Genomic DNA, 12,860 nt, shown 5'->3' with positions numbered 1-12,860 from the left:
GTATAATGTTCTACGTACTATAGGCCAACTCATATAATAATAGTAACTTATTGAGTGTAAAAATCAATGTTAGTCATATACAAGTGTTAAATTGTGATGAAATGGGATAAATGAGGTGACAATGTGAGCTAAAGTTCCCACAAAAAAATCTGTATATAGCATGATATATATAGTCATATTGGAAAAGCATCCTTTCCAATTTCTATCTGCGCGCATACCCCAAAAATTTAGGGGTGGTCACCTTGAAATGGAAATTCTACGCATACAGTCCCATGTATGCTATCAAAATTGAGTACGTAGCACTCCTATTTGGGTACCATACATTACCTAGAACTCAATCTAATTGGAGAACGTTCCTTACATTTGAAGTCAAACTTCTCTTTCAATTCATTAGGCAGCTGATTCTAGCTAGAAAGGGAAATTCAAAACCCAAATCTGGGTCGTTGATTTGTCTAGTTTTTTAGTTATATTTATGTAATTTCATGAAACTCGATCAGTAATCTTATCTATCCCTTAATTTTCAAGTTAATTTCAATGTGGCTGCTCAATATGAATAAGGTCCGGTACTGGTTGGTACTAGGAGTCAACACTCAATACTTAACCCCAATAAATTGGAATCCCACTATACTACGTACTAAGATGGGATAAAAAGGGTCTCTGAAGAATGTCATATATATATTGTTAAGTTTATTTTCTTTTTGTCAGATAATTTTTGGGAAACCCCATTAGCTAGATCTTGACAACCAGGCATGCTAGATGTTTATCAAGCTGAGCAGTGAGCAATTAAAATTGGAGGGCCGACCATTTATCTTAGTTGACATTAGAGTCCATACCATACAGATATGTCTCGGTCTTTAACTCCCAAAAGGAAAAAAAAATGCATGTTGTTTTGCATTGCCCCCAAGGCCCTAGCTTGTGCCTAGTCATCTCTCTGCATTGTCCTCACAACCACTTGTTTCCATGTGGTATCAGCTTGCTATTGATTGGGAGGTTCAACATTGATGCTTTGCACTTAGGTAACAGTCCTTTCTTAATTAATTGCATTCATTTCTATTTCCTAGCTAGAAGTCAAAATTTCATGCCCACAGCCATTAAGAACAAGTATGACTTGGTGTAACTTCTTTGTCCAACTACTGGCTACTGTTTTCAAAACTTTAACTTGGTTTTCAACTGGTGTGATATATAATCGATACAACAGCTTTCTACTTGTTATAAATATATGAGAGAGCTTGATATGAAAAATAAAGGAATAAAATACTGCAACATCAGTTAAGATTTAAAAATAAGAACAATAATTGGTGCATTTGTACCATTCCACGTGAGTGTCAAGCGTGTAAACCCTCCACAAGGGGACAAGCGTTCCATTTTTTGCAAGGTACGGCATTGTTTCTGAGACTCACAGAAGGCTAGGTCGTAGTACTTATATTATTGGTACCCGTGTTTAGACAGCTGCAAACCATTTGGGCTGTTTGGCTCAGAGGAAATTAATCTAGCAACCAACAACCCAACACCACTAAGTCACTAACACCTTCAACAAGTCCATCCAATAATAAATAGTAGGGTATGTAGTCCTAATTTCTAAAGATATTAGTATATTACTATTCTCTATTTTTCTTCCTTCCTCTTCTTTATTGGGCTTGTTCAAGGTTCCTGGGCTCTGTTCCCTTGTTTGGGCCAATTGGGTTCCAGACGTTGCTTCCAGATGGGCCTTGGCCCATTACAAAGTAGTTTCTTCTGATTGCAGCCCATCTGCTACCTTAGTTATAAATTTGCACTTTACCTTAAGCATATTGGCATGCTAGGCACTTCAGCTAGAATGGGTTCATTTTCTCCACTCAAACATTAGTTATTGTTGACTAAACCAAACCCGGTTGCTTTTGGAGCAGGCTGGTTCTTTTGTTATTGCATATATAAAGAAAAACGAATAACAATATACAATTTTCCCTATGCTCTCTGACAGTACAAGGGTTGTGTTCTCATTGATGTTGAGCAGCAGACATTCCTCTCATAGACTAGAGGAGTCCCAGCTAGCATCAACAGCCCTGATGATCTTGTCATGTAGGTTGGCTCCAGCACTGGCAATTACACCTCTATCAAGACCTTCTAAGTATATGCCCTTTGAAAAGTCCAATGGACGCCCTCCAGCATCTGTAACCACACCACCAGCCTCTTGTATGATAATAACACCGGCCGCATGGTCCCATATCTTCTCCTTGTAGCCAGCCCTTGCAAACTTCATAAAAATCTCCGCATCCCCGCGAGCTATGGCTGCATATTTCACCATGCTGTATACTCGTAATGGCTGGTTCCTGCAGTTAAAAGATGATCATGAGCTCTCTTACTCTGGACATTGTGCAATTTATCACATATCTACTATACCTCTCTTTTTCTCATAACCCTAATTTTTTTGACATCTTTAATCATGTTAAATAGGACTTAGCTTAATACTGATTTGTTGATTCACAAAACAGAATGTATAGGAGACCTGTAACTATAGTTAAAGAGTGGAAGAATATATGTCAGTATAGTTAATGAGAGTTAACTCATTTGATGTTCAAAATGAGATTAATAGACTGTAACATGTATGGCAAAGAGAATAGAACTCAAAGTATATGTACCTAAGCCCAACGCTGTGAGCTAGTCCTGCTGTGAAGGAATGGCTTGAATTTGCCTTCTCAACTGGTTCACAAAAGGTTGCCAATGATGGATTATCTATGGAGGACACTCGGACAGGTTTTGCAGAGTTTGGCCACACTAACTTCTTATTTACATGGAGCAGTGGTTGCATCCAAGCCTCGCCACTACCTCTTCTAGCATAAATCACACAACCTTTGTCCCATGATTCTGATGTTGGTGGAGTCAACTTAGATATAATTCTATGATACCGGTGATGATAATTCAGCCATTCCTTTCTCATTGGGTAATTAGGACACCCAAGAACTCCAAGCACAACTTCACCATCCTCTATTAGCGCCAGAGCTATAGCATATTGATCCCCACGTACAAAACCCAATGTGCCATCAACAGGGTCAAGTGCCCAAAATCTCCCAGTAGGACCTCCACTTGAGTTACATCTACTGATGGCTTCAAGAACCTCTGTATTCCCAAGGGCCATTTTCGGACCTTCAAGTCCAAAACGAGGTGCTTCAGCTAGACATTCATTCACAGTTTTCACTACAGCTTCTAATACTCCAACTGCCTTAGCCTTGGACAGATTTCGAATATCTTCTTCAGCAACAATGGACACATTGCTGCTCCCAAAAGACTCCGACAGTATCCAGCTCACAGTTGCTTGGACGCTCCAATCTGAATACATGGTATGATCAAGAGAATAAGACAATCCAGAATGCATCAAAAGATCAGAGAGGATATCTATTAAACTAGATTCATAGCTTGACTCATTGAAGATTGACCAACAAATTGCACAAAAAATTGGAAATTCCAGCTCCAAGATTCCTTACCGTTGAAAATATAATTTTGAAGCAATAGACTTTAAAAAGGGTAAATACTAGATTGACATTCATTAATAAGCAATAGCCGTTCACTTATTCTTTGTAGCAGGTTTCTCATGTCCAGATTGACCATTCATTAATATAACAAGTTAAAAATTCAATATATTAACAGGGTAAATACTGTATTGTAAGTTATTCTATAGAGAAATTCTCAGAACCATAAACTGGTATACCTCCAGCAACTTTTTAAGAGGCAATAGAAAGATTCTTTTGGAAGGTAGAAAGACGTAGCGATGCTGGCATAGACTGTCAGATAAGGACTTAAGTTGCAACTATGCTTGGTCTAAAAAGCAAATTGTGCCTTCTTGTGATTCTGCACTCTAAAAGGCGGCACCTAATGTAGTCTGTGTGTAATGATACATGGCAATTCAAGAAGTACATAGCATGGGGACTAAGATATCATGTCCTTTGCGGGTTCTGATATAAGTTGTGTGCCTTGGTTCAACATTTTATCATACATTCTACAAGTTAATGGATGAAGATGGCTTATAATAAAAATGACTAAAACCACTGCTCAAGTGCACAAAGGAGGCATCTTTTAAATACTCTAGGTGACTAGGACAAGCACCATTTTATTTTATTAGCATATCAAAAGTGGCCACTAGTAAACCACCAAACAGCTGCCCAAGTTCATATTTTTATTTGGGATTACAAGTATTACTGCTTATATAGCAGATTACTTCCCAATTCCCATTAGCAACCACTATAATGTTTTCTATACAATTTTAAAAGCACTTTCAACTTCCAACTTGCAACCCTTTTGGAAAAAAAAAAAAAAAGGAAGAAAAACTTCCAACTTGCTACTAAAAAGGAAATAACATTCTGCCCATGATCTCTTTCAACTTTAAAAATTCAGAGTAATACGTCACATCACAGGTCAATTTGCATAAGTTATACAGTACTATTACTCATTAAAGAATAACTTCTTCAAGCCTATATTTTCCAAAACCCAGAAAATCAAGCGCTTCAACAGTTACACCCCAATAATGTCTCATGGTATTACATAATAATTAGTCGATTCTCTGAAACAAATATCAAATAGTTTATAGATGGGGCCAAATTTCTCTTCCATTTAATAATATGTAAATACCCAAAAATAAGCTAGAAAAAAATATTTAAACAGAGTTTGCAAACAATTTAAAGCAACAGAGAACCTCTGTGCCTGCACTATACGAATCTCAATCAACCCACAAAGAACCAAAATCAACACTATTTGCAATGACCCAGTTCAGAAAAAAGGGTATGAGTAAGAAACAAGAAAGAGTCACAGATTGACTGACCTGCAACAGTGACAGGGGAATTGTCATCTTTGGAGTGGACCTCATCGCTGCTCTTAGAAATCAGACTGTCTTGAACTCTCTGGCAGAGAGAGCAAGCCAGTTGCACAGCTCTGACAGCCACATCCAATTCTTGGGAGTACTTCACTGGTCCTGGGGATGAGAGACTCAGCAGCCTTTTCTGGTCCTCCATTACTGAGGAAGAGTGGCCTTGGTTGAGCTTAGACAAGCAACCATTAATGTTCAGTGGCATGTTGTGGTGGTTTTTAAGGTTGGGTATGAAGTTGTGCTTGTTTTGCCATTTCCCAAGTCCCGAATTGTGTGAGACTTTTATAGCCGCACTTGAACAATGTAAAGGCATATCATTAATGAATGAAAAAAAATCTGTTTGTGTTGTGTGTGAGTGAGTGTGTGAGTTGTGGTTTTCTATGATTTGGAGTATGTGAGGTTGGTTGGTGACGTTGGAAGACTGAAAGGAAAAGGAGGAGAAAATGATACCTTTTATGGGATCATAATTGGGAGAGTTAATGCTGTTTAAAGAAACCTTTTTTTTTTTTTCGGTTGAGACGCTAAAGACAAAATTGAGCCAAGAACAACTTGAAGCAAATTAGAGGAAGTTTCACAAATATTTGCCCATATAAAAGTGATTTTTATATTCTGGTTAAATTTAACTTTGGGTTCTTTTTTTCAATTTTGTTTACTAGTCTTGGAGATGATTAATTAATTTTGAAAACTAGGCAAAATTAGCAGGAGAGGTTATGTTTGTGTTAGGATTCTATAACAAGAAGTTATATCAACATAAAATGAACACAAAAGAAGTCATCCAAATCAGTATGAAAGTCTGAAACCAGTCTACAATCTACATGAATGAGGTAGATTGGGCCGTGGGGATTGGTGAATTAGTGCCTGAGGCTGGGCTGGAATAACAAATACACAACTTTTTTTTATTTTTCTTTCTGTAGGATGGGCCGGCCTATAGCAAGAGCCAGCCCTCTTAGTTATATATAAATTTTTTTATTTGGTCTAAAGTTATATAATTTCTTTTTGGTCTAAAGTTATATATATATAATTGGCTTAATTACCGATTTACCACCTAAAACTGTAACTCATTCACACATTGCCACCTGAAAATTTTTTTGTCACAAATTACTACCTGTAACTTACATTTATGTCCATCAACAATTCTGTTAAAAATACTAACTTGGCCGTTAATGTTGACGTGGCGCACTGAATATGTGCCATGTGTCACATATTTTTTTTTTAATTTCCTATTTTTATAAACTTTGATAATTAAATAAAAATAGCTCTGAATTCAAAAAAATATACGAAAAATTTCTACAAACTCGTCTTGACTGGTACTAATTTACTATGGGGTCAAAATACCAATTTTCCCTCTAAAAATTTCAAGAAAATTTGGGAAGTCTAAATTTATTTCTAAAAAATTAAAATACTCTAAATTCTTTGGAAATTCATAGGATAATCTCTCGAACTCCAAAAAATACGAGGTATGAACCGTTAGTCTTCTAAAAACTAACAATACTTTTCTTGTAAACATTTGCTACCCAAAAGACTTCTCAGTCTTAGAGGAAAATAAATTTCTCTCTATAAAATTCTAGAATTTCCGTAAAGTCTCGAAATAATTATCTAAAACAAGCTTTTGGTAATTTCCAAAATATTTTTTAAAATTCGTCCGAGAGTTTACGAAAATTCTAGAATTTTCTCTATAATTTATTTAATAGAGGGAAATTTATTTTAACTTTTTATAAATAAATTTGAAGTTTCCAATTTTTTTTGGAATTTTTTAGAGGGAAAATTGGTAATTCAACCCTATAGTAAATTAGTGTTAGTCAAGATGAATTTGTATAAATTTTTCATGTATTTTTCTGATTTTGGAGCTATTTTTAATTAATTTTCAAAGTTTATAAAAATTGAAAAATAAAAAAATCCAAAAATAAAAGCAAAGATATGACACGTAGCGCACATCCAGCGTGCCATGTCAGCATTTTTAACGAAGTTGTTAACGGAATAAGGTAAAATGAGACACGGATGTAAGTTACATGTGGTAATTTGGGACAAAAAAATTTTCAGATAGCAATATGTGAATGCATTACAGTTTTGGGTAATAAATCAGTAGTTAAACTTATAAAATTTATGAAAAAAATTCTTTTGTAGGACCCAAATTCCTCTTTGTTGGGTGGTGCCGCATTAAACCCCCCTTATGCCAGCCACATTACCAATCTAGGAATTTTTTCTTCTAATTTATACTATCTAATTAAACTAACAGTTGTTAGTTTAGTGGTATTTTTTTTCTCAATAATGAGAGGTTGTAAATTCAAATATATCATTCTTTAAATAAATAATATAAACATATCTAATCTTATGTACATTTTAATCGGTTTGAGTCACTATGAACTCATCAAGACGCATGCAAGCTCATAAAAATAAAAAAAGAGGTCTTATTAGCACTAGGTAGCTAGCAGGACTGCAGGAGTGACATATGACCGAGAGATCGCACATTGGCATGGCCACGAGGATGTGGAGGAGGTGGTGGAATTCGTGTTTGATGGATGACATTAAGCGACTGCATTCTCATTCTCGTTTCCCTTTTAGTCTTCAGTTCTACTCTGTTTTTGTTAGGCAAGTGGATTAATGTTTCTGGCAATCATCAACTTCATCATTTCTTATTAAGCCAGTGCGAGTGGATCAGTGGAGCATATCTTTTCAGTCTTGTTTCATTTCTAATGATCAAATTGTATGGATAGGAACAAAGTTTAGACACTACCAAGTAACAAACCCAGTACATTTTCAATACTAATTCTTTTTTTTTTTTGGCCATGACTAAGTCTTCAAACACTGACTATGTGTCCGAATATCCGCATTTAATATAATTTTTATTATTTATATATATAAAAGTAATGCTATTTAGACCAAATTTAAAGATTAAATGAGAAGGAAATGAGACTATATGAGATGAAGATTACTCTCCAAGTAACACATCACTTGATCTTTCTAATTTGATTCCTAAATTTAATTTAAATAGTATTATTTTATATATAATGGAACTCATCTCTATTAAAAATATGATACATAAAACATTTTGTTGCACATTATATTAATTTGGATTCTTTTGGGATTGAAGCTGAACTCAACAGCCTTATGAACTTAATTACTTCAGCATTTCAATAGCATGACGCAGTTGGCGATTTTATCATGTAGAGGCAGTCTGATTTTGTCGTTTTATGTTTGTATGATCTCATCCAAACGTACATGTGATATACCATTCTCTTAAACAAATCATTAAACATTCAATGGTTATTAACTTAATAGTTAATAGTACAGATGCCTTGTGGTTTGTTCAGTCTTCAATGTCTGATTCAACTTTCAACAAGTCATATATACTTGCACTCCGCACACTGATTTAGTCACCAATATTTTGACCTTCAAGCCGCCAAATACGACTACTGTACAGGACTTGGCATTCTAAGCCCAAACCTGGGTTGGTCATTTACTTTTCTTACAGGGCTTCTAAGCCCAATATGGTATTAGGCTTTGGGCTTGACCTCCTACGTGAATTTCAGGACTGACCCAGGTTCTATATTCAATAAAAATAAACTCTATGAATATTATGTGGGGACACAAATATAGTTTTATCCCATATCCCATGGGTTTCTATTGACAAAAATATGCAAACTCTAAGCTTTAGTGGGTGAATGTTGCAATCAATCCATTTCTCATGTTGAAAATTGGTTTTGCTTCCTAGTGCTTGAACTTGAAATTTGAGTCTAAAGAAACTTGTTAACTTCAACTTCACAATAATGTTTCTCAACAAGTAGTGAAGATTATGATTTTCATTTGTCCTAGGGTGAGACCCTGAGAACTAATAGCTATAATCATATGATTTGTATGCTCCATATAATCACAATGAAAGTGGTGCAGTCTCATCACTACTGATTACTGAGTCTATCTTTGTCCGAGAAAAGATTCGTTTAGTTGATTGTGTTATTGAGTGCATGTATTTGAGAAAATATTTCATTTTCAGCATTAATCACACTCATTACTATATTTGTGATGTTATTGTATAAGTTAAGACTTAAGAGTATCCAATTCAAACCAATTCATTTTAAATTGCAGAATACGTGTAACTGTGAGACAAACATATGACTTATCTGCTCTGATGTTATGTAACTTGCATAATATTATATGTTTTAATAAAAAGCTTGACCATTCGGTCCATTTGTAATGTGAAAATAGTGGACAAGAAATGAAACAGTGCGACATGGTGGTTTGTGGGTGTGGTGGATTGCTGACTCATTTAAGCAAAAACAAAGTTAATAACCCACGTGAAGTTCAGACCCAAAAAAAAAAAAAAAACCCATGTGAAGTATATGCAGCAGCCAGCACCATTATTGATTCTCTCACTTTAATTTTGTAGACCCCATAGGCCCATTCCATACTTGATTGGTTGAGACTTGAGACTTGAGACCTGAGAGCAGCATTATTGTTTAGACAACCAGGTACCGAAATGACTGGATTACCCTCGCACAACTAGTTTCGTCGCAAGGGCAGCATGGGCAATATGGTCAACACAACAATATTGATGAAGAAGCTGAGTAGTATATAATATAGCTGTGGGTTGTGGATAATGAGCATCGAGCAAACTGCAAACCAACTCACTTGTATCAGAAACTTCACAACTCGCAAGAAGAAGAAATTTTATAGATGGAGGGACCCACAACCACAGCCACAGCCCGGAGATCAGGAAGGATGAGCGTCGGAGATTTGTCGTCGCGGCGGTTTCCTGGCCGTCCGATTCCGAAGAGGGGTCAGGTGAAGATGGGGATTGTGGTGGGCTTAGCAAATTCCGTGGCTTCTATCTTTGCTCCTCAACATCGCCCATCCGTGTAACACAACACAACCACTCCAATTAATGAAGTGCCCGGAGAGCTAATTAATGAGCTATTGCCCTTTTTTTTTTTAGCGGATTGTTCATTAATTGTCCATGTAATGTGATGTACTGGAGTGGGTGGTTCATTTTAATGTTTGTACATTCTAGATTTTGCTTCAAATATCAAATTAATGAGATTTCATTCTGCTACATTTCTTTTGTTCAATCATTGTGTTCATGTTTTTCAATTTCAACTTGTCGACTTCTTCCTTCATAGCAGCATAGATTTCGGGCTTGTACTGCCTGCGTTTTTGGCGGACGGGGCGGTGCCGTGGATTAAGACTTAGGCGATGGGAGATCACCTCCGGAGAGATCCCAGGCATGTCATCATAAGACCAGGCAAAGACTTCAGCATTGGCACGAAGGAAGTTGATGAGGTCGTCTCGGAGGGCAATACTGAGCTGGGTTCCGACCCGTACCTTGCGGTCCGGGTAGGCAGGTGAGATGAGCACTTCTTCCACATGACTGTCATCTGGTTGGGCGATGGCCCTGAAAGATGAATCACGAGGATCTTCGGGAGGGTCCGGGGTAGGGCAGGTAGGGGAGACAGAAACAGCCATAGAGGGCATGACCTCTTTCTTCTTCTTGACGGAAGTCGTATAGCAGGACCTGGCTGACACTTGGTTGCCTTTGACTACCCCCGTGCCACATGGGGTCGGGAACTTGATCAAAAGCAAGTGAGTGGAAATCATAACCTTCAGTTGGTTAAGGGCTGGTCGTCCCAGGATGACGTTGTACGCTGTGGGGCAGTCGACCACCAAAAACTGAGTGGTTGTGGTAGCGGACGAAGGATACCTCCCAAGGGTGAGTGGAAGGTAGATCCCGCCAAGAGGGGTGACCATATCGCCCGAAAAGCTAAGTAAAGGAGCGACCGACCGGTCAAGCCTCTTTTGGTCAATCCCAAGAGTTGTGAAGGCGGAGGCGAAGAGGATGTTGACGGAGCTACCACAATCGACAAGGATCCGAGCCACATCAAAATTAGCTATGGTGGCTTCAATGACCAAGGGGTCATCGTGTGGGAAGATCAAATCGCGTTCCTCTTCCTCGGCAAAGAAAATGGGCGACCACCCGAGCTTAGGAGTCTTTTTTCCACGGTGGAGGTCTACAGCCATAACGCCGGAGCATTGCTGAGCACTTCGGGCGTATTCCTTCCTAGCCCTGTTGGAGTTGCCAGCGAGGGTCGGGCCCCCACAGATGGTATTGACCCGCCCCCGTCGTTGTCCTTCGGCCTTGGCCTTCTCGGTGGCCTCCTTGTCTATAAAGCCATCCAATTTTCCATCCTGTACCAGAGTTTCTACTGCCTCTTTAAAGGCTCTGCATGCCTCGGTGTCATGGCCATGGTCATTATGATAAAGGCAAAAGAAGTTCTTGTTGGCCCGGTACCGTGTTTGTGGTGGGCGGGGTGGGAGCTTGGGAAGTATGTATTTGATCTGAGGATACAATTCTGTATAAGTAACAGTGAGAATTGTATAGACTTTGAACCTGGAGGCGTAGGATGTCTGATAAGTTTCCTCCCTTCGTTGCCCTCCACCTCTACCATCACCAAATTGCTTCTTGGTGAATTTACTGAACTTTTTCCCGGACCCCCCATGCTGATTACCCGAGTAGGGCTTGGGCTGGGGTGGCACTATGATGGCCTAGTCGGTACTTGGGCGATCCATGGTGGGCGGCTTCTTCCCATATGTTTTGAATTCCGCAGTAGCATAGGCAATGGCCTCTTGCATAAGTTCTTTGTAGGTGCGCGGATTGCGGCGGTTGAGTTCAAACAAGAAGTCCCCCTCTAGGAGACCACCCTTGAAAGCAGCGAAGGCTACCTTCTCATCACAGTCGCGACACCGGGATTGTTCTAGCTGAAATCGAGTGATGTACTCCCGAAGGGATTCCCTGCTGCCCTGTCGGACTCGGGTCAGGTCATCCGTGGTGTAGATTCTATTGGTCTGGATGATATACTGGCCTAGAAAGAGCTCTCGGAGCTCGTTGAAACAATCAACCGAGCCCGGAGGAAGTTGGTAGAACCAGTCCCTTGCACTGCCAGAGAGGGTGGAAGGGAAGATTCGACACTTCGTAATATCATCAGCACCTTTAGATTCCAGAGCGGATCTGAAACTCATGAGGTGGTCATATAAGTCTTCCTTCCCTGTGTATGGAGTGATCTTGGGAGGTCGGACGTCGCCAACCGGAGGAGTGGACAGGATGCGAGCTGTGAAAGGTCCAGGCAGCTCCCTTGTTTCTAAAGATGGGTGCCCACCCCGACTTCCTCCTTCCACTCTTTTCAGGCGCTCACTGATGTCCATGAGAAGTTGCTGGAGCTAGTCTGGTGGAAGAGAGCCGCTGTTATCGGAGTCAGCGACTTGTTCACTTATGTAAGTGTTACTTTCTGCGCGGCGCCCGGCCGAGAGGACCTGCTCTTCTCCCCGTCGTCGCTTGGGACGAGGAGCCTGCTCTTCCTCCAAGTCTCGGGGGCGCGGGTTGGATCGCCCCTGCTCCTCCTCCAAATCTCGGGGACGCGGGTTGGATTCGCCCCGGTTCGTCCGCTGCTCTTCTCGCCGAGAGCGGTTGTCGTCGAGCAGATGACGACAGTCCCGGTAAATGTGGAACTCCTCAGAGCGGGTAGGATGCTCGCCAGATCGAGCCCGGCTGACCGGGTGGATAAGTCTCTTTTGGAAACCTGGGGGCGGATGGCTACCTTGCCCTACATCCAATTGGCGGGGAACATTTTGGTCCCTTCGGGGGGGATCCCTCATCTCACCACTCCGGAGAGTGGTGTGTTCGTCCCTGTCATGGGGGTTCCTCCTCTCACCACTCCGGGGAGTGGTATGTCCTTCCCTGTCACGGAGGAGTCGCTCATAAAGCTGTGTTGCACCTTTTTGGAGGTCGAGCTGTTCCTGGGTTCGTTGGAGCTGAGCCTCCAAACGCTGGATGTACTCTTCCTGATCAGATTCGGCAGTCTTCTTACATCGCTTGTCAACCAGCGGGGTGTTGTCGACTTGGTCGAGGATAGGACCTCCGTCAGACATTGTGAGGGTCGGTAGCTCGGAAGCTAGGAAGCTCGGAAGCTAGGGAGCTCGGAAGCTAGGGAGCTCGGAAGCTCGGGAGCTCGGAAGCTCGGAAGGTTTCTGCACCTCC

The 12,860-nt window shown here is 40.1% G+C and overlaps 2 protein-coding genes across 2 annotated transcripts; both read right to left on the bottom strand.

Annotated features, from left to right (window-relative positions):
- Positions 1-1,310: 1,310 nt before the first annotated feature.
- LOC147296751 (3',5'-bisphosphate nucleotidase AHL-like) lies at positions 1,311-5,208 on the bottom strand. Its single transcript, XM_086229994.1, has 3 exons — positions 4,793-5,208; positions 2,619-3,306; positions 1,311-2,309 (listed from the first exon to the last, which is right to left on the bottom strand). Exons 1-3 carry the CDS (start codon positions 5,148-5,150, stop codon positions 2,006-2,008), a joined length of 1,350 nt encoding a protein of 449 aa, XP_086086120.1. The 5' UTR covers positions 5,151-5,208; the 3' UTR covers positions 1,311-2,005.
- A 4,654-nt stretch (positions 5,209-9,862) lies between these two features.
- LOC147296750 (uncharacterized) lies at positions 9,863-12,028 on the bottom strand. The gene is made up of 2 exons (XM_086229647.1): positions 11,383-12,028; positions 9,863-11,178 (listed from the first exon to the last, which is right to left on the bottom strand). Exons 1-2 carry the CDS (start codon positions 12,026-12,028, stop codon positions 9,863-9,865), a joined length of 1,962 nt encoding a protein of 653 aa, XP_086085773.1.
- Between the last annotated feature and the right edge of the window lie 832 nt (positions 12,029-12,860).

Source organism: Dryas octopetala, chromosome 1 (genome assembly GCF_963921425.1).
Source record: "Dryas octopetala chromosome 1, drDryOcto1.1, whole genome shotgun sequence".
Taxonomy (NCBI): Eukaryota; Viridiplantae; Streptophyta; class Magnoliopsida; order Rosales; family Rosaceae; genus Dryas; species Dryas octopetala.
Note: the sequence above shows the minus strand (reverse complement) of the source record. Positions and strands in the feature narration are given on the sequence as shown.